Source organism: Ornithorhynchus anatinus, chromosome 5, assembly GCF_004115215.2.
Source record: "Ornithorhynchus anatinus isolate Pmale09 chromosome 5, mOrnAna1.pri.v4, whole genome shotgun sequence".
NCBI lineage: Eukaryota > Metazoa > Chordata > Mammalia > Monotremata > Ornithorhynchidae > Ornithorhynchus > Ornithorhynchus anatinus.
The window spans coordinates 57,420,366-57,439,699 of record NC_041732.1 but is presented as its reverse complement, the minus strand read 5'-3'; the positions used below and the strand labels follow the sequence as shown (position 1 = coordinate 57,439,699).

At 49.0% G+C, this 19,334-nt stretch overlaps 1 protein-coding gene across 5 annotated transcripts in view; it reads left to right on the top strand.

Moving 5' to 3' along the window:
* CFAP74 (cilia and flagella associated protein 74) overlaps positions 1 to 19,068 on the top strand; it is a 118,058-nt gene extending 98,990 nt beyond the window's left edge. For 3 of the 5 annotated variants that reach the window (XM_029064383.1, XM_029064382.1, XM_029064381.1), the window contains 11 exons: positions 3,345 to 3,476; positions 6,101 to 6,210; positions 7,369 to 7,424; positions 8,480 to 8,599; positions 10,441 to 10,596; positions 12,660 to 12,789; positions 13,138 to 13,292; positions 15,817 to 15,949; positions 16,211 to 16,338; positions 17,681 to 17,815; positions 18,593 to 19,068. In XM_029064383.1, coding sequence (XP_028920216.1) covers positions 3,345 to 3,476; positions 6,101 to 6,210; positions 7,369 to 7,424; positions 8,480 to 8,599; positions 10,441 to 10,596; positions 12,660 to 12,789; positions 13,138 to 13,292; positions 15,817 to 15,949; positions 16,211 to 16,338; positions 17,681 to 17,815; positions 18,593 to 18,691 — 1,354 coding nt within the window. In that variant the 3' untranslated portion in view covers positions 18,692 to 19,068. Of the gene's footprint in view, positions 1 to 3,344; positions 3,477 to 6,100; positions 6,211 to 7,368; positions 7,425 to 8,479; positions 8,600 to 10,440; positions 10,597 to 12,659; positions 12,790 to 13,137; positions 13,293 to 15,816; positions 15,950 to 16,210; positions 16,339 to 17,680; positions 17,816 to 18,592 lie in introns of those variants that run through there. The other 2 variants (XM_029064384.1, XM_029064385.1) reach the window with 2 other exon arrangements.
* The last annotated feature ends 266 nt before the right edge of the window (positions 19,069 to 19,334 follow it).

The window sequence follows — 19,334 nt, the reverse complement described above, 5'->3', positions numbered from 1 at the left end:
AATTCTGATATAATGTACTCTCCCTTGTGCTTACTTCAGTGCTCTACACCCAGTAAGCACTCAATAAATACCGTTAATTGATGACAAGTCACAAAGACATTAGGGCTAAAAACTGGCACAGAGGAGTTGATTCTAGAGTCAAGGGTTTGTGCGACACCAATAAAGGTGCTCTCATCCCTGCTGGGGTATGGGATGCAGCAAGTGAGCAGAGGGGCAACACACTGCCAAATGCATACAAAAAGTTAATGTTCAAAACCTATTTACGGCCAAAGCAACCAGCTCATGGTATTAGTGGTAATAAAAACCTTTACTGAGAGCACTCTGGGTGTTCTAAACACTTGTAGATCTATGTAGATAAGTGCTGTGGGGCTGGGAGGGGGAATGAATAAAGGGAGCAAGTCAGGGTGATGCAGAAGGGAGTGGGAGAAGAGAAAAGGAGGGTTTTGTCAGGGAAGATGTGCTTTAAACTTCTCCTCTAAGATTTAATGTCCATCAAAACAGAAACTCCGGAAAACCACTGTGAATTTCCACTCTACCACAGAAAGCAAGCTTGATCTTAAAATCTTAGTGTGTCTATATACATAAGAAAGCACATCTTATTCACTCCACCCCCAGCACATTTTTTTTAATATTAATAGCAATCTCCCCTTCTGCACTGTAAGCTCCTTGTGGGCAGGGAACACATCTACCAACCCTGTTGTATTGTACTCTTCCAGGCACTTAGTAAAGTGATCTTGCACACAGCCCTCAATAAATGCCATTAATAATGATGTTGAAGGAAAAGAGGAAGCGCTCAAGTACTGGGTTAACTCACTGTTCTCTCTTGCTGGCAAGTTTCTAGCCAGTGACTCCTGGATAAACTCCTGAGGAATATGAAAATCCATGGCAAGCCCAGCTAGTGAATTTCCCTTGGAGACTGCAAGCTCTTTGTGGGCAGAGATCGTGACTACCAACTCTATTGTTAGTCAATTGTGTCTACGACTCTAAGGACTTTAACAGCTCTATACAGCACTCTGCCCCCAGTAAGCGTTCAATGAATACCGCCATTTGATCCCTAAATAATATACCTCATGCACTGTAAAGCACAAGCACATTTCTGACCCTTATACATTAGTAGACACGAAATGGGGGTGGAGCCTCGTTTTGTGGAGCGGGTGGGAGCCTGCGCTTCTTTTCTTTTGAATTTGCAACCTGGAGATTAACCGGCTATTCAGCCAAAAATAAGCACTCTGACTTTCTGGAGCTTCTCCTTTAAGATCTGAGCTAAGATTCCAGGACTCCGGCTCACGGCTAGAATAGCCCACCACTCGTTCAACAACACCTGCTGCAGAGCCTGTTCTGAACCGAAATAGCCCCGAGGACGCAGCACACTTTAATTCTTCCCCCTCTGTGTGGAAATTAAAAATAAACAGGGTGGAAACGTGAAGGCTCAAAGTCATAGGGATTCCTCCTGACGTCTCCTCCTTTGGGAGCCCAGGATCATCTCTAATCATTTGGTAAATGACAAGTGATCGCAGTCAGTCAATCAATTGTATATAGTGCCCAGCGCTTAGAACAGTGCTTGGTACATAGTAAGCGCTTAACAAATACCATCATCATCATTATTATTTCTGTGTGCAGAGCACTGTACTAAGAACTTGAGAGAGTACCATTTAACCATAACAGATACATTCCCTGCCCACAACGATCTTATACTCTACAGAGGGAGACAGACATTAATAAAATTACAGATAGGTACATAAGTCCTGTGGGGCTGTGAGGGGGGATGAATACAGGGAGCAAGTCAGGGTGAGGCAGAAGGGAGTGGGAGAAGAAGAAAGGAGAGCTTAGTCAGAGAAGGCTTCTTGGAGGAGATATACCTTCAATTAAAGCTTTGAAGATGGGGAGAGTCTGTCAGATATGACGAGAGAGGACGTTCTAGGCCAAAGGCAGGACGTGGGCAAGAGATCAGTGGCCAGATAGGCAAGATCAAGGTACACTGAGAAGATTAACATTAGAGGAACCAAGTGTGCAGGCGGGGTTGTATTAGGAGTACAGTGCTTAGTAGGGTGTTTTGCACACAGTAAGTGCTCAATAAATACAAGTGAATGAATGACAGGAGAGCAGTAAGGTCAGAGTTGGTGCTCCCCTGTCAAGCTGTCAACTCTTATAGGGCAGGAGTTATGTCTTCTACTTTCGTTGCACTCTCCAAAATGCTTAGTACAGTACTCTGTACACAGAGCCCAACACAACAGGGCTAGCCTTTGGGACTGCACATTGTGGCTGGGATTGTGGGTCCTAAATCGGCCTTTTCAGTCACACATACATGTTATTGAACTCACATGGGTGAGTTTCACTGTCAGTAGCATCTTCTATGAATATGAAGGACAGCTTTCTCTCATCTCTCTCTCCCTCTCCAAATATATATATATATATATACACATATATATACCCATAATGTTCCCTGCCCACAATGAGCTCACAGTCTAGAGGGGGAGGCAGACATTAATAAAAGTAATTACAGATATGTACATAATCACTGTGGGGCTGGGGGTGGAGTGAATACCAAGTGCCCAAAGGGTCCGGATCCAAGAGAATAGATGATGCAGAGGGGAGAGGGAGTCGGGAAAAGAGGGTTTAATCGGGGAAGGCCTCTTGGAGGAGATGTGACTTTAATGTCAGTCTGTCAATCTTATTTACTGAGCATTTACTATGTGCAGAGCACTGTACTAAGTGGTTGGGAGAATTCAATATAACAATAAACCAACACATTCCCTGCCCACAATGAGTTAATAAGCATGACTCAGTGGAAAGAGCACAGGCTGGGGACCCAGAGGTCATGGGTTCTAATCCTGGCTCTGCTGCTTGTCACTGTGTGACTTTGGGCAAGTCAATTTCTCTGTGCCTCAGTTCCCTCAACTGTAAAATAGGGATTAAGACTGAGAGCCCTATATGGGACAACCTGATCACTTTGTATCCTCCCAGCGCTTAGAATAGTGCTTTGCACAAAGTAAATGCTTAACGAATGCCATCATTATTATTATTACTATTATTATTAAGGCTTTGAAGATGGGGCGAGCGGTGGTCTGGCGTATATGATGGTGGTGGGAGTTCCAGGCCAGCAGGAAGATGTGGGGAGCGGGTCGGTGATGAGGAAAATGAGATTGAGGCACAGTGAGCAAGCTGGAGCTAGAGAAGCAAACTGTGTGGACTGGACTGTAGTAGAAATATATACCCAGTACAGCTCTCTGCACAAAGTAGACGCTTGAGAGAGCATTCCGCACACAGTAAATGCTCAGTTAATGCCACTGAGCGGTCGGTTGATTTTATTGGTCATCTGATGCTTTTTTGTTGCCTGGTCTTAGTTCGGATGCATACACTTCTGCCCAAGCTTCCTTGACTCGGCATTTCTGCGGAAAACTTGAAAAATATACAATTCCATGCATTGTGGCAACAGGAGATATTAAAGAAAAAGAAGCCAAACCCCTCAACTACAGGTAGGAGACCCAGAAATGGGGCCACATCAGGCAACTGACTGGGGTCAGGGCAGAGAAGAGAGGTGGGGGCAAACAGACCCCCATTAGTGCTTCTGCAAGCATACCCATAGGCAGCCCCAGCAGCAGGGTCACAGTGAGATGAATCCCTCCAAAAGATGTCAGGAGCCCATCCATCACAACCCCTCGTCTTGGGCGAAGGCTGAAAGCTTTGTTTTTTTCATAGAATTTGTTAGGCGCATACTTTGTGCCAGACACTGTTCTAAGTGCTGGAGTAAGTACAAGTTAATTAGTTCAGATGTAGTCCCTGCCCTGCATTGGATTCACAGTCTGAGTAGGAGGGAGATTATGTATTTAATTCCCACTTTACAGTTGAGGGAACTGAGGCACAGAGAAGGTGACTTGCCCAAGTCACACAGCAAGCAATTGGAAGAGCTCGGATTAGAATACAAGTCACTCCTCCTCCTCACCTCCACTGAAACCTGGCTCTCCCCAGATGACATGGTCTCTCCGTTCCAGAGGGGGCCCTCATCTTCTCAGAGAAGCAGCATGGCCTAGTGGAAAGACCCCGGGCCTGGGAGTCAGAAGACCTGGATTCTAATCCCGGTCCCACCACTTGTCTGCTGTGTGACCTTGGCCAAGTCGCTTCACTTCTCCGAGCTTCAGTTAACTCATCTGTAAAATGGGGATTAAGATGGTGAGTCCCACATGGGACAGGGACTGTATCCAACCTAATTTGCTTGTATCTACCCCAGTGCTTAGTACAGTGCCTGGTACACAGTAAGCACTTAATAAATACCACAATTATTATTATTATTATTAGGTCCTCTGACTCCCAGGCCCACCCTCTTTCCTCTAGGCCATGCTGCTTCCTCAGGAAGACCCTGAATCTAGGATCAGGGATGAGTGTTCCATGAGAAGTGAGATTTGGCAGAGTCCTTGTTATTCATTTTTGCAAAGACCCTTTGTCCCACCCGGTCCCAGCAGGGTCCTTGGTTCCTGGCCTCTTGGCTCCTGAGTGACCTGGTATGGTGGCAGCAGCAGGGATTCATTCACTCATTCATTCATTCAGTTGTATTTATTAAGTGTTTACTGTGTGCAGAGCACTGTGCTAAGCGCTTGGAAAAGTACAATACAACAATAAACAGTGACATTCCCTGCCCGCATGAGCTCACACTTTAGAGGTGGGGAGACAGACATCAATGCACATAAATAAAATTACAAATATATATGTAAGTTATGTGGGGCTGGGAGTTGGGGGGGTCAGGAGGGGAAAGGGAGCAAGTCAGGGAGACGCAGAAGGGAATGGGAGATGAGGGAAAGTGGAGCTTAGTCTGGGAAGGCTCCTGGAGAGATGTGCCTTCATTAAGGCTTTGAAGGCAGGTAGAGTTATTGTCTGTCGGATTTGAGGAGGGAGGGAGTTCCAGGCTAGAGGCAGGATACGGGCCAGGGGTCAGTGGTGAGAGAGGCAAGATCGGGGCACAGTGAAGAGGTTAGCACTAGAAAAGCAAAGAGTGTGGGCTGGGATCTGTTCTTTTGGTTTCTCTGGGTTGCCACTCAGGGAAGCCAGGCTCTAACTGATCATCCAGACTCTGGGTCAAGGAATGGCCCTTCTTGGAACAGGCACTAACGGCCCAGGACGGAACAATGCTGTGTTTCTATGCCAGCCATTTCAGGCCCCTTAGTCCTGGAAATATGGGATCTAGTCTGATGTCACTACCCAGAGTTCTCCTGGGTCCCATTGGCTCCCCGCTGGGAACAAGCTGCAGAAGGCCTGGAGGCCTCCCTGGACTGGGCCTACCCAGGCTCCCAAGGATCCAGGGTACTGCTGATGGATTTAAGATGAGCGTTGTTCCTGGCCAGCTCCCCCAGAGCCAGCAATCCCCCACCTACACACCTGTCTTCATCTCTCCCTCCTTCCCTGCAGTTCCAATGCTTTTTTCCAATTTACTGACTTATTAATGGTATTTGTAAAGTGCTTTCCAGCACTTAATACAGTGCCTCACACACTATAGGCGCTTAACAAATACCATTATTATTATAATATGCCAGGCACTGTACTAAGCGCTGGGGTAGATAAAAGCAGCATGGCTCAGTGGAAAGAGCCCGGGCTTGGGAGTCAGAGGTCATGGGTTCTAATTCCAGTTCCGCTGCTTGTCAGCTCTGTGACCTTGGGGAAGTCACTTAACTTTTCTGTGCCTCAGTCACCTCATCTTTAAAATGGGGATCAAGACTGTGAGCCCTACGTGGGACGACCTGATTACCTTGTATCTACCCCAGCGCTTAGAACAATGCTTGGCACATAGTAAGCGCTTAACAAATACCAACATTATTATTATTATCATTATTATTATTATTAAAGTTAATCAGGTTGGGACCCAGTCCCTGTCCCACATAGAGTTCAAAGTCTTAATCCCCATTTTATAGATGGGGTAACTAAGGCCCAGAGAAGCGAAGTGACTTGCCCAAGGTCACAAAGCAGACAAGTAGCAGAGCTGGGATTAGAGCCCAGGTCCTTCTGACTCCCAGACCCAGGCTCTATACACCAGGCCATGCTGCTTTTCTTCCCACTGAGTGTGTTTCCTGATGCTGGACCCTGACTGAAAGTTTTTCTCTCTTCTCTCCAGTCCTTACAACACTTTGTACCTGGAACTACACTGCCCAGCCGTGGCTCCCCCTATGGTGGTTACCTCAGATAATGGGAAAAGGATCTTTGACTTTGGAGAAGTTGCAATAGGTAGGACATTTTGATCTACCTATCAATCACTCAATGACATTTATTGAGGTTTACCGTGTGCAGAACACTATGAAGAGCTTGGGAGAGTACAACAGACACATTCCCTGCCCACAAGGAGCTTCCCTCTAGGGGAGACAGACATTAAAATAAATTAAGGAGATGTATGTAAGTGCTGTGGGGCTGAGGGTGGGGTGAACATCAAATGCTAAAAGGGTGCAGATCCAAGTGCAAGGGTGATGCAGAGGGGAGAAGGAATAGGGGAGATGAGGGCTTAGTCAGGGAAGGCATCTCGGAGGAGATGGGATTTTAGTAAGGCTTTGAAATGGGATGAGTGGTGATCTGTCATGATCCCTCCCAGCATTTTCAAACTCAGATCTCCTTCCTGATTCCCGTGGTCAGTCAGTCGTATTTACTGAACACTTGCTATGTGCAGAGCACTGTAGTAAGTGCTTGAGAGAGCACAATATAGCTCTAAACAAACACATTCCCTGCCCACAACGAGGTGGGAGGCGCTGCCTGCCTGCTGGCTCTAGAGAGCCCTATGCAAGGTGCCTGGTTCTCTGGGAGCTGGGGAATGAATAATAATAATAATAATAATTTGCACATAGCAAGTGCCTAACAAATGTAATAATAATATGTAATTATTATTATTACATTTGTTAGGCACTTGCTATTTCCCAGGCACTGTACTAAGCCCTGGGGTGGTTACAAGCAAATCAGGTTGGGCACAGCTCCTGTCCCAAGTGGGGCTCACAGTCTGAATCCCCATTTTACAGATGAGGGAACTGAGACCCAGAGCAGTGAAGTGACTTGCCCAAGATCACACAGCGATCCGTGATACCATGCAGCTCAAGAGCACCAGGGGACAATGGTGGGGCTAACCCCACGGTGTCCCACCAGGAGCAGAGGGCTGGAAAGATGGTGCCACTGGAAAAGGGCAAGAAACAGGACATGAGAAAGCTTTGCCCTGGCCCACTTCCACCTGAGTGTGACCATTCCGATGCTACCCATTAGGAAGGACCAAAGGTTGTTGGAGACAGGAACCCAAAGACCAACAGGGGACTGGATAAGCTTCCTTAAGAGGTCACACCGAAAAAGCTGAGACTTTTATCCTGGAGCCTTTCTCCCAACTCCCCAAATGCTTTGCTTCTTTTCCAGGTCACAAGGGAATCAAAAGAATTACAGTGCAAAACATCTGCCAAGAACAACTGACTGTATCCTTGGCCTCATTTCCTTGAGCCGAGGGCTCCAGGGATTGAGCAGACCTTTTAGGAAGGGATGCCTTAGGGTCAGTCAAACTGACCTGGGGTGGAAGTAAGCCGGAACACTCCAGAAAGGAGCAACGGTAAAATGCTTAGTTTCAGAGCATCTTTCTGTTCTGTTGGGATTATTTCAGGGAAAGGTTTTTGTTGGGGTTTTTTCTGGTGCAGAATGGCCTGGCCCAGAGGCTCCCCAATAGGGCGGCAGCTAGACTGACCCTCGAAGGTGAAGTCATCCATGCCAAGAAGTGGGTTTGATCTTGACCCGACTCCAGTTCCTGAAGGAGACGGGTACAGGGCCCTGATTGCAGGCGTGCCAGGAAGCCATGGGTCACTGGTGATGCTGGCTACCCCAGTGGTGAGCTGGCTTGGCCCCTGGCAGGACATGGGGGCCACTTCCGGGTTGGGACGGGACGAGCCAGCCCATGCTCTTTCAAATGGCAGGATGTGACCTGTGACTTGGCCCGGATATTTGTGAAGGTTTCCACTGAAGCAGCATGGCTCAAGTGGAAAGAGCACTGTCTTGGGAGTCAGAAGTCATGGGTTCTAATCCCAGCTCTGCCACTTGTTAACTGTGTGCCTTTGGGCAAGTCACTTAACTTCTCTGTGCCTCAGTTCCCTCATCTGTAAAATGAGGATGAAGACTGTGAGCCCCACGTGGGACAACCTGATTTCCTTGTATCTCCCCCCGCAGTTCTTAGAACAGTGCTTGGCACATAGTAAGCGCTTAACTAATACCATAATTATTATTATTATGAGGCTCCAGAGAGGTCCACGCCTCCACTGAAGTTTAAATGCTTTGTCTCCCACTGTTTGCCACCCCAATGCCCAGCCTCATTGGATCCCCCGCCATCCCAGTAAGAGTGGATTTTTCACCATCTCCCCCATGGCTAGCTACATGGGCAGCCTCAGGGCTTGCCTTTGCTGGTTCTCCTTTTGACCATTCCTACTCCCCTGGACCCCGGCCCCCCTCGCTTTCTGTGGCTCTTCCTTAACTAGCCCCACTCCAGATTGAATTCTCCATCCTGAATCCCAACGGTCCCTTCATCTTTCTGAATCCTACCCGGGCTCTCCGACCCGGGGAGACCCGGGTCTTTGTGATCTCTTTCTCTCCGCGGGAGAGCACACAGGTGAGCATTTCCAAGGAACCCTGGGCTGTTTTTGAGCCGGGCTTTCCAAAATCTCCAGGTCAGCTGCCTCCTCGAGATGAAGCCAGGGCTGTGCTCCAGAAAGCGTTGTTTCAGCCCCTGGGACTGAATGTGGGTTCGGCCTTACCTTCCCTGCCTGGGATTCAGGGAGAAGGAGGAGGAGGAGAAGAGAGCAAGAAGGGAACAGTCTGTTTCTCACTACACCACCTGCAGCAGGAGCACAAAAATAGTACATTCCTCTTCCAAATCGGGGAAGTAAGGAGATCTCACTCAAGGGATGTTCACTTGGGCCAGGTTTTACCAGTCGGGCAGGAAAGGTACGAGAGGGTCCCGGCCATGACCTTCCCAGGTTTGGCTAAGTTACCCAGGTCAACCAGAAGCACAGACCTGATCCCATCCTCTCCACCGACGCCCTGGCAGGGAGTGGAATTGCTTACTGCTTCCTCGAATCTTTATGTCATCCAATTCTTGGAAGTTGGGACTGTGGGGACTGGCTCTGGCCCACTGATTCAGATATTAATAATAATAATAATACAAGATAAACAATAATCAGAATCCACAGGCTAAGTAGGAGGGAGAATGGGTGTTAAAGCTCCATTTTGCAGATCAGAGAACTGAGGCACAGAGATATTAAGTTACTTGCCTAAAGGCAGACAGCAGACAAGTGGTGGAATGGGCATTAGAACCCAGATTCTCTGACACCCAGGCCTGGGTTCTATCCGCTAGGCCATGCTGCAGTTGTGCACACTTAGCCAAAGTGAAGGGTCCAGGAGGAGAAAGAGGTGACAGGGGTGGAGGATGGAAGAAGGGGTAGCAGTGGGGATGGGGGCAGCCAATGTCCATCCACTAGGATTCCCAAGGTCTGGTGGCTTCCTGGCTCTGCCACATGTCTGCCATGTGACCTTGAACAAGTCACTTCACTTCTCTGGGCCTCAGTTCCCTCATCTGTAGAATGGGGATTGAGACCATGAGCCCCATGTGGGACAGGGACTGTGTCCAACCCAATTTGCTTGTATCCGCCCCAACGCTTAGTATAGTGCTTGACACATAGTAAGCATTTAACAAATACTATTATTTGTGTATTTATTTTTTGATATTTCTGTGTGAAAATTATTATTTTGTTTATTATCATGGTATTTGTTAATTTGTTATGCATTTACTATGTGCCAAGCACTGTTCTAAGTGCTGGGGTAGATATGAGATCATCGGGTTGGACACAGTCCCTGTCCCACAGGAAGCTCATAGTCTAAGTAAGCAGGAGTAGGAATTAATTACCATTTTACAGATAAGGAAACTAAGGCACAGAGAAATTAAGTAACTTGCCAAGAGGATTCCTGCACCTCTCCTGTCCTGCCTTATTATTATCATTATTATTAATAATAATAATGCATTTGTTTTGTGCCATGCTCATTACTCAGAGCTGAGGTAGCTACAAAATAACAGATCAAACTCAGTCCCTGCCCCACTTGAGGCTCACAGTCTAAAGGGGCAGGAGAACAGGTATTGAATTCCCATCTTACAGATGAAGAAACTGAGGCACAGAGAAGTGACTTGCCCAAGTTAAGTGAAGTGACTTGCCCAAGGTTACACAGCAAGCAAGTGGCAAGATCAGGGTGAGAACCCAGGTCCACTGACACCCAGGTCTGCGCTCTTTCCGCTAGGCCCCACTTGTTCCTTCTCTCCCTCCAATAAAGGGATTTGGAGCAGCCCAAGCATGTGAACCTGTTGAGGCTACTACCACACAGGATCCAGACCAATTTTTCCCAGTGACACTGTGCTGTGAGTGTGTATCATCTCCACACTAACTGCTGCATTCTTTTTAGTTCTTCGAGACACTGGATATCACTAGTCAAAAAGGGACCCTCACCCTAAGCATTCTGGGGACGGGTGTGGCCCCCACCATCACCTGCTCCATTGAAGGAAATGTGCTCAACATGGGATATGTCATGGCCCGGGAGACCAGTATTTCCACATTTAAGGTAAGCCAGCATCTTGAAGCAAGCTGATACTGCACCCTAGATTCCTTGGTCAGGAGGGATAATCCATACCAAGGACACAGTGTTTGGCCAGGTTTCAATTATCATCTTTGTCCTTCCATCATTTACCGCCGTTAGATTTGGCTACTTTGCGCGCAAGCGGATAGAATTCTTGCTGAACTCATGGTGTGGAAGAGGTCGAACCAGGAAAAGTGGCCTCTGTTTCTGGGAGAACGGTCCACCATTTGCCTCAGATTGGCATGACTCAGTTTACAATGAAAGTGACTTTGTGCTTTTCTTGTGGCAGCAGTAGTGATGGCATTTTGTAAATGCTTCCATTATGTGGAACACTGTATTATGCACTGGAGAAAGAATACCCAGGTGAAAATTAGACAGGTCCTCAGTGTTCTAGAGATGCACAACCTAAGAATGGGAGCGGATGAAGAGAGCTGATGGATGACAGGTACAGAAGGAAGGATGAAATCAATCAATGATATTTCTTGAGGGCTTAATGAGTGCAGAGCACTGTACTAAGCTCTAGTGTACTAAGCTATTTTTAATGAAACTATTAAATATAAATATATATGTATATATAAAGAAATGGATGAAGGTATACATAACAAGAGGGATAGGGCATTGTGGCTAGAGGAACAGAGTTTTGTGCTCCCAACTCCTTAGAGTCAAATAGTCACAACCAAATCATGGCAGCAGTCACAGCTTTCCCAAAGTTTTGAAAGTTGAGAAGACCTCATGCTTCCTCATACTCCCGATTGGAAAATGAGGAAACAGAGTCTCATTGGTGGAAAGGGGCCCAGGGAGGTTGGTGACGGGGCAGGGGAGAGAACCTTCTTACACTATGGCCAGACCACAGCTTTGATGAGCAGGAAGATACTTATGAGTCAGAAGGGAAGTAGAGGAAAGGAAGAAAATTCTATTTTTCATTTTAGTAGTAGTAATAGTATTTATTAAACACTCTGAGCAGAGCATTGGTACTAAGTGCTGGAAAAGAGTAAACAAGTGGAAATTAGACATGGACCCTGTCCCTTAATGGGTTCAAAATCCATGATTAAACTCACATAATAACTTCCCTCTTTCATTTAGTCGTGGGCGCGCACGCGCGCACACACACACGCACACACACATCATTTCAAAAGAAGGAAAGTTAAAAAAATGCCATCCTTGGATTAGCCTCACGTTCCATCCAGACCAGAACTCTGTCCCTCACGAGGACAGCAGGATAAATCAACTGTATTTATTGAATGCTTATTCATTCATGCATTTATTCATTTAATCGTATTTATTGAGTGCTTACTGTACTGGCTTTTCCCTGACTGTACTAAGCACTTGGAAAGTACAATTCAGCAACAGAGACAATCCCTGCTTACTATATGCAGTGCACTGTACTGAGCGCTTGGGAGAGTACAGTACCACAGAATTAGCAGACATAGTCCCTTCCCATTATGAGCTTACAGTCTAGAGGGGGATGCTTGGAAGAATCAGGAGCGAGCCTCCCCCGTTAGGCTGAAAGCTTATAGGCAGGAAAGATGTCACGTCTTTATTCTATACTTTCTGAACACCTAGAACACTGCATCACACCAAGTGAGCATTCAAAAAGCTACTGCTATTACTGGAGTACTGGACACTGGAGTACTGGACACTCACCCTTATATTTATTGATTGATTCAGTCAGTCAGTCATGTTTAATGAACACTGTGTGCAAAGCACTATACTAAGCACTTGGGAGAGTACAATATAACAATTTAAGAGACACATTCCCTGCCCACACCGAGCTTACAGTTTAGAGGGGGAGACAGACATTAACATAAATAAATAGGATTACAGATATGTACGAAAGGGCTGTGGGGCTGGGGGGGGGGAGGGATGAATGAAGGAAACAAGTCAGGGTGATGCAAAAGGGAGAGAAAAGAGGAAAAGAGGGTTTAGTCAGGATAGGCCTACATTTCCCCTCTCCATCCCTGACTCTTCCCCTAGCAACCCAACATGGCCATCTAAACCCTCCAATTCTCTCCCCTCTCCATCCTTGAATTTTCTTTATTTCTCTTTAGCTCCAGAACAGTTCCTCCCTTCCAATCAAGTACTCCATGAAACTGGAGAGTCTTTCTATAATGAGGAATAAAGACCCAGAGCAGCTGCCCATTTTTATCACTTCGCAAACGCAAAGGACGAGCACAGTGGGTAAGGAGTCAAACGCAATGCCGTGCTGCGAGGCCCATCGGCTTCCTAGGCTGACTGTTTGTTGGGAAAGGGTGTGAAGGCTCCCGACCATCCCGTGCAAGAAAGATGAGTTTTGGTTGTGGCTTTTAGTACTAGGACACTGCTCAGTGGGGATGAAAGACAGAAAATTGAGACTGTTAGAAGCATCGCTCAGCTTCTCTTATGGCAATGACATGTCAAGTCCAGCCCTCCTGGATAGCGATGGGTTGCAGAGACCCCGGCAGAAGCAGGGCGGGCTAAGGGAAGGTCACTATCACTGTCTGATCTTTCGTTTGCACTTTTACTTTGGAAACACGTTTGGGCTGGCAGGCACACAGAACCACAGCGGCCTCAGCGTCTTCAGCGTCATCCCAGTAGAAGGGGTCATCGAGTCAGGGAAAAGCCAAGAGTTTACAGTGACCTTCAGTCCTGACCACGAAAGCCTGTACTATTCGGACGAGCTGCAAGTGGTGCTCTTTGACAGGGTAAGAGGGCCAGGCCGGGCAAGGCCAGGTCAGTAAATACCTGCCACGGGTGGTGCTGAGCCGGGCTCGGCCGGCTCCGTAATGTCCCCAGATCCCCAGCTGGGGTGGGCAGAGAAAGTGAAGACTCACCCTCAGCCAGCCTTGGGGTGGAGCGGAAGGAGGTTTGCAGTTAGGGCACCCAGGGCCAGAAGGGGCGGGAGCTGCAGTCCAGCACTGGTTCTGGAGAATGAGTGCTTAGAACTGGGTGGGAAGCAGGGGTCCGGTAGCGTTGCTGCCCCTTACCTACACTTCTCATCCATCCACGGAAGGGCCGGGTCACCCGGCGCTGAAGGGTCTGGGGCCCCAAAGGATGGGCTGAGGGCCGGGCCTCCCCTCCTTTCTGCTGGCCACCTCCGACTCATCTGCAAGCCTCCTCCCTCTCCCTCCTCCTTCCCTCTCCTCCATCCTTCCTCTTCTCTCTTCCTCCCTCCTCCCTCCCTCCACCTCTTCCCTCTTCCTCCTTCCCTCCTCCCTCTTCTTTCCACCCCCTCCTTCCTCCTTCCTCACTCCTCCCCTCTCCCACCTCTTTTTTCTCCCCCTCCCTCCTCCTTCTTCTCCCTTCCTTCTCTCCTTCCCTCCTCCCTCTTCCTTCCTCCCTCTTCCTCCCCCATGCTCCTTCCTCCCCTTCCCTCCTTCTCCTTCCTCCACCTCCTCCCTCTTCCTTCCCTCCTCCTCCCCCCTCATCTCCCCCTCACTCCTCGTCCATCCTCCTCGTGCCTCCTCTTCCCTCTTCCTGGTCCTCGTCCCGTTCCTCTGGCCGGACCCGCTGGAGCCCGTGTGGCTGCCGCCTCCCTGGAGAGGCAGCGACACCTAATGGTTCCTCTCGCACACTGCTCAGAACGCTCAACAGCGGAGGGCCATTCATTCATTCATTCAACCGTATTTATTGAGCGCTTTCTGTTTGCAAAGCGCTTGGGAGAGTACAGAATAACCACAAGCAGACGCACATTCCCTGCCCTCAACGAGCTCACAGTCTAGAGGGGGAGACTGACATTAATATACTTGAATAAATAACAGATATATATATATATTTATATGTGCTTTGGGGTTGGGAGGTAGGATGAATGAAGGAGCAAGTAAGGGTGACATAGAAGGGAGTGGGAAAAGAGGAGGGGAGCGCTTAGTCAGGGAAGGCTTCTTGGAGGAGCTGTGCCTTCAATAAGGCATTGAAGTGGGGCAGAGCAATTATCTGCCTGATATGAGGAGGGAGGGCATTCCAGACCAGAGATAGGATGAGGTAACTGAGACACAGAGGGATGGGTGACTTTCCCAAGGTCACACAGCCCCCTCTCCCTCTGCTCCTCCCCTCCCCTCCCCTTCCCCTCTCTCCCACCCTCTGCTCCTCCCTCTTCCCCTCCCCTCAGCACTGTGCTTATTTGTATATATTATTTATTACCTAATTTATTTTGTTCATGAGGTGTATATCTCCATGATTCTATTTATCTTGATGATGTTGTCTTGCTTTGTTTTGTCTGTTTTGCTTTGCTGTCTGTCACCCCATTTAGACTGTGAGCCCGTTATTGGGCAGGGTTTGCCTCTATCTGTTGCCGAATTGTACATTCCAAGTGCTTGGTGCAGTGCTCAGCACATAGTAAGCGCTCAATAAATACTATCGCATGAATGAATGAATGAATGTGGGCAAGAGGTTGGCGGAGAGATAGCAGAGATCCAGGTACAGTGAGATGGTGAGCATTAAAGGAATTAAGTATGCCATCCTGATAATGGTCTCAGTTTTTGTTTTTTTAGTATTTGTTAAGCACTTACTATGTAGCAAGCACTGTTCTAAGCCTTGAGAGCAATACAAGTTAATCAGGTCGAATGTCATCCCTGTCCTACATGAGCCTCCCAGTCTAAGTTGAAGGGAGAACAGATATTGAGGCCCAATTTGCAATTGAGGAAAATGGTGCAGAGATGTTAAGTGACTTGTCCAAGGTCACATAGTAGGCAAGGGGCAGAGCTAAGAACCCAGATCCTTTTACTCCTAACCTTGTGCTTTTTCCACTAGGCCACATTGTTGGCAGAGAAGCCCATCAATCCATCTTCCTGCCACCCCAGAGCCCAGACCTGCTGAGCAGGCAGAGGGAGGGTGGGCTGACCTGGCTCCCTCCCTCCCTCTCCTGCTGCCTCATTCAGCACTGAGGACCAAGTCATCTCTGGGGAACCAGAGTGAACAGACTGCATAAGCAGCATGGTGTGGTGGCTAGAATATAGGCCTGGGAGTCAGAAGGTCATAGGTTCTAATCCCAGCTCTGCCACTTGTCTGCTGTGTGACCTTGGGCAAGTCACTTCACTTCTCTGTGCCACAGTTACCTCAACTGTAAAATGAAGATTGAGACTGTGAGCCCCATGTGGGACAGAGACTGTGTCCAACGTGATTTTGCTTGTATCTACCCCAGAACTTAGTACAGTGGCTGTCACATAGATCTTAACAAATATCACAATAATATATTAATTGTACTACTAATAATAATCTTTTTGGTGCCAGGAAGTAGCTTGTGTCCTGAACCTGAAGGGAGCTGCAAGAGAGCATATGATGTTTGTGGAAGGTGGAGACCCGCTGGATGTGCCAGTTGAGTCCTTGGCTGGCATCCCAGCCTCTGGAGAAGAGTCCCTAGAAGGTAACCCACCTGAGGTACCAAAGCCACAGCCATGACACTGTGCTGGGTGCTGTTCGAGCCAGTGGGGAGGTGGGATGGCAGGCCCCTTGCTGAACTGGAACCCCTGTCCTGCTCCTAATGTCCCAACCAAAGGTCAGCTTCCTCGTGTCCAAGAAGATGGGATGCAGGGAGCCTGGGGAAAAAGTCTGAGATCCTCTCTTCAGGAGAGTCAGCAGGGTTATGTGCCCCCCTTGGATAACCTGCCAGTCTTTTGTTGTCCAGAGGTGGGGGAGTGCCCACGGCCCATCCTTCTCAGCCTGGACTACATCCAGTCCGGTGCATCAGAAGCCCCCGCCACCCGGGAACTGCAAGTGGGCTGCATCCGGACCTCTCAACCTGCCTCCAAAAAGGTCAGTGGCAGTATTAGGGATCATTCTGTGCACCTCACTGACAGCCCTCTCTTTCCCCTCCTTTCTCTCTGTCCCCTCCATACACACCACATGCACTCACGTGCGCCACACACACACGTGTGCAGACATCCATGCGCAAGCACCCTCTCACTTTCCTTGTGATTCCAACTTGTCCTGATGGTTCACCTCACTGCCTCATTGTGCTTTCTCGTCACTTCATCAGGATGTGGAGTTCCCAGTTGAGATTTGTCCACCATTCTCTCACCCTGACCACTGCCCTCCCTCCCACTGGAAGACTGTCTTGGGGTACATGACATTTTCAGCCGTGGCCCAGCCCGTCCCCAGAGCAGTGGGCACCACTACTAGGTGCTTTCAGTGGACAAAGATGCTCTTCTCAGAGATGCCCCCTCCTGGAACAGAAGGGTGACATGGAACCCAACTTTTCCATTATGGAACAAAATGGGGAAGAGTTACAGTGACTTGCCCATTCCTACCTCTGGCCTCGGGCCAACACCCCTCAGTTCCAAGCCAGGCCAGAGTGCGTTTCATGTATTGGAAAAAAGTAATTTATTCCCCCGTAAACCACCACAAAAGGACAGGGGGAGACCAAACCAGGAGGAAGAAACTCCAGCAGGTGTGCTGAGAGAAGGAGCCCAGGGGGGTGGGGAATCCCTTCTTTGTCTGAGGACCAGCTCCTAAGAACCCAGGAGGCAGCCACCTCACGCATGCCAGACTGACCATTTCCTGCCACTCATTCATTCAATCATATTTATTGAGTGCTTTACTGTGTAAAAAGCACTGTACTAAGCACTTGGGAGAGTACAATATAACAATAAACAGACACATTCTCTGTTCACAATGAGCTTACAGTCTACAGGGGGAGACAGACATTAATATAAATAGATAAATTACAGATGTGTACCTAAGTGCTGTGGGCCTGGGTGGGGGGATGAATTAAAGGGAGCAAGTCAGGATGACGCGGAAAGGGGTAGGAGAAGAGGAAAGGAGAGTTTAGTCAGGGAAGGCCTCTTGGAAGAGGTGTGTCTTCAATAAGGCTTTGAAGTCGGGGAGAGTAATTATCTAATGCATATGAGGAGGGAGAGTGTTCCAGGCCAGAGGAAGAACATGGGCCAGAGGTCGGCAGTGAGATAGAAGAGATCAAAGTTCATTGAGAAGGTTAGCATTAGAGGAATGAAGTGTGTGGGCTGGGTTGTAGTAGAAGATTGCCACAGGATAGGCACAAAAACCAGGGTCCCCCAAGCGGCTCTCTCTGGGCTTGCTGTGGCAGTGGTCTCTGGATCATTGGCCAGTGCCCAGAGAGCACCCTTTGCCAATCTTGCAGACAGTGGAGTTCAGCCTAGACAGCCTCCCTCTCCTGCAGCAGAGCGGCTTCACCATCGACCCCACGAAGGGAACCGTGGATCGTGGGCAGACCAGGTCCATCACCGTTACGTGGCTGCCACCTGCAGGCTTTGATGTAAGTTCCCCGTGGCATTGTCCTCCAACTCCTGTGAGGACAGAGCTCTTCTGCAGTATTTTCCCAGAAGCCTCTTCTGCATTTGCCCCAGCACTGACCTACCAGGGCAAGGCTGAATGGGAGAGCTGCCGGGAAAGTCGTCCTGGTGATGAGCCAGCCAGCATGAGTTCCATTTGCCCAGCCAGGGGCCAGATGGGGAGGCCAGGGGATGAAGTCAAGCTTGCCCACTTTTCCCAAATGCTCCCCAACCAGCTGGACTCGGCCAAGGGTGTGAAGGGAGGAAAGGCCACTGGAGATTGCCAGAGATTGCCACCAGAGCCTGGGGCTAGTCTGCCCATTGAGTGCTCGCAGGGATGGTCTCCCCTTCTTCAGCCTTTGTCCAGTGATCCCACTGGTCTCCTTTCCCGGGCTCAGCACAGCAAAAACCCCACCCAACTAATTCTGGACATCTCCAGGCCCCACTGTTTTTTGTTTGTTGGTTGGTTTATTTTCCCCTGAATCGGGCCCTTGTGGGTAATAAGGTCTTAATTCAGCAGCCTCCTCACTCTTGGGCTTATTTCCAAGATTATTTCCAAGGTGGGGTTATTTTCAACATTGGCCATGGTAGGGGTCACTCTGAGCTGAGGTGAGGGCTGTGGGCCCGGAAGAACAGAGGCTTCCTGGGTCCAACCTCTGGGGATGGAACTGTTGCTCAGGACCCAAAATCCAGAATGTATCTCTAAGGGAAAATGAACATACCAGCAACCACACCCATCTCGCTCTCCAACTCTCTTCCAGCCGCACCACCCTTTGACGGTGAAGGCACTGCTGACCCTCAGAGGAGATGTGAAGGAGACCTACCGCATCCTCTTCGTAGGCCGGGTGGTGTCAGAGTGAAGTCCAGCCCGGGGGCTGGGCTGACCCCTGCCAGGGGAAGGGAGGTGACAGTTGGAGCAACTGGGTGGCCGTGGGGTCGGGAACTGAGGCAAGAATTCCCCAAGGTGTCATGTTCACCCAGGCCCACCCTTCCCTCAAAATCCAGCCACAGGCAGAACCTCTTCTTTTGGCTAACGGTCTCTTCACTGGAGCCCCACAATCAATGGGTCAATGGGCTGTGGGGGGCTAGCCCTCTGCCCCTCAAAGTGGGCAGTTCCCCCCACCTTGGGGACAGCCACCAGTCACACCCACTCCTCCCAGTCACCTGCTTCGTTCCTCTCTATCTCAACCTTGGCTACTTTTTCAAGTGAAGCTGTCAAGATGGTTTCTCCTTCTTACTCGACTCCTCTGGTTAATTGTACCCAGTTCCCCTTCCCCTGCCAGACCTCTGACCTCCTGACAGAGCAGGGCTCTGCCCACAGCTGCCATGACCTCCAGTCCTGTAGATGAGTCTTCCCAGGGGATTTGGGCAGGTAAAGTCTTTGGCCTTGGCTGAGCATCCATCACAGCTTAGCCAGTTCAGGATGCGGCATAGGCTCTTAACATGCACCATGGTCCCAAGTAAGGCCACTCTGGGCTCCCCCATGCCACCACCACCCCAGAC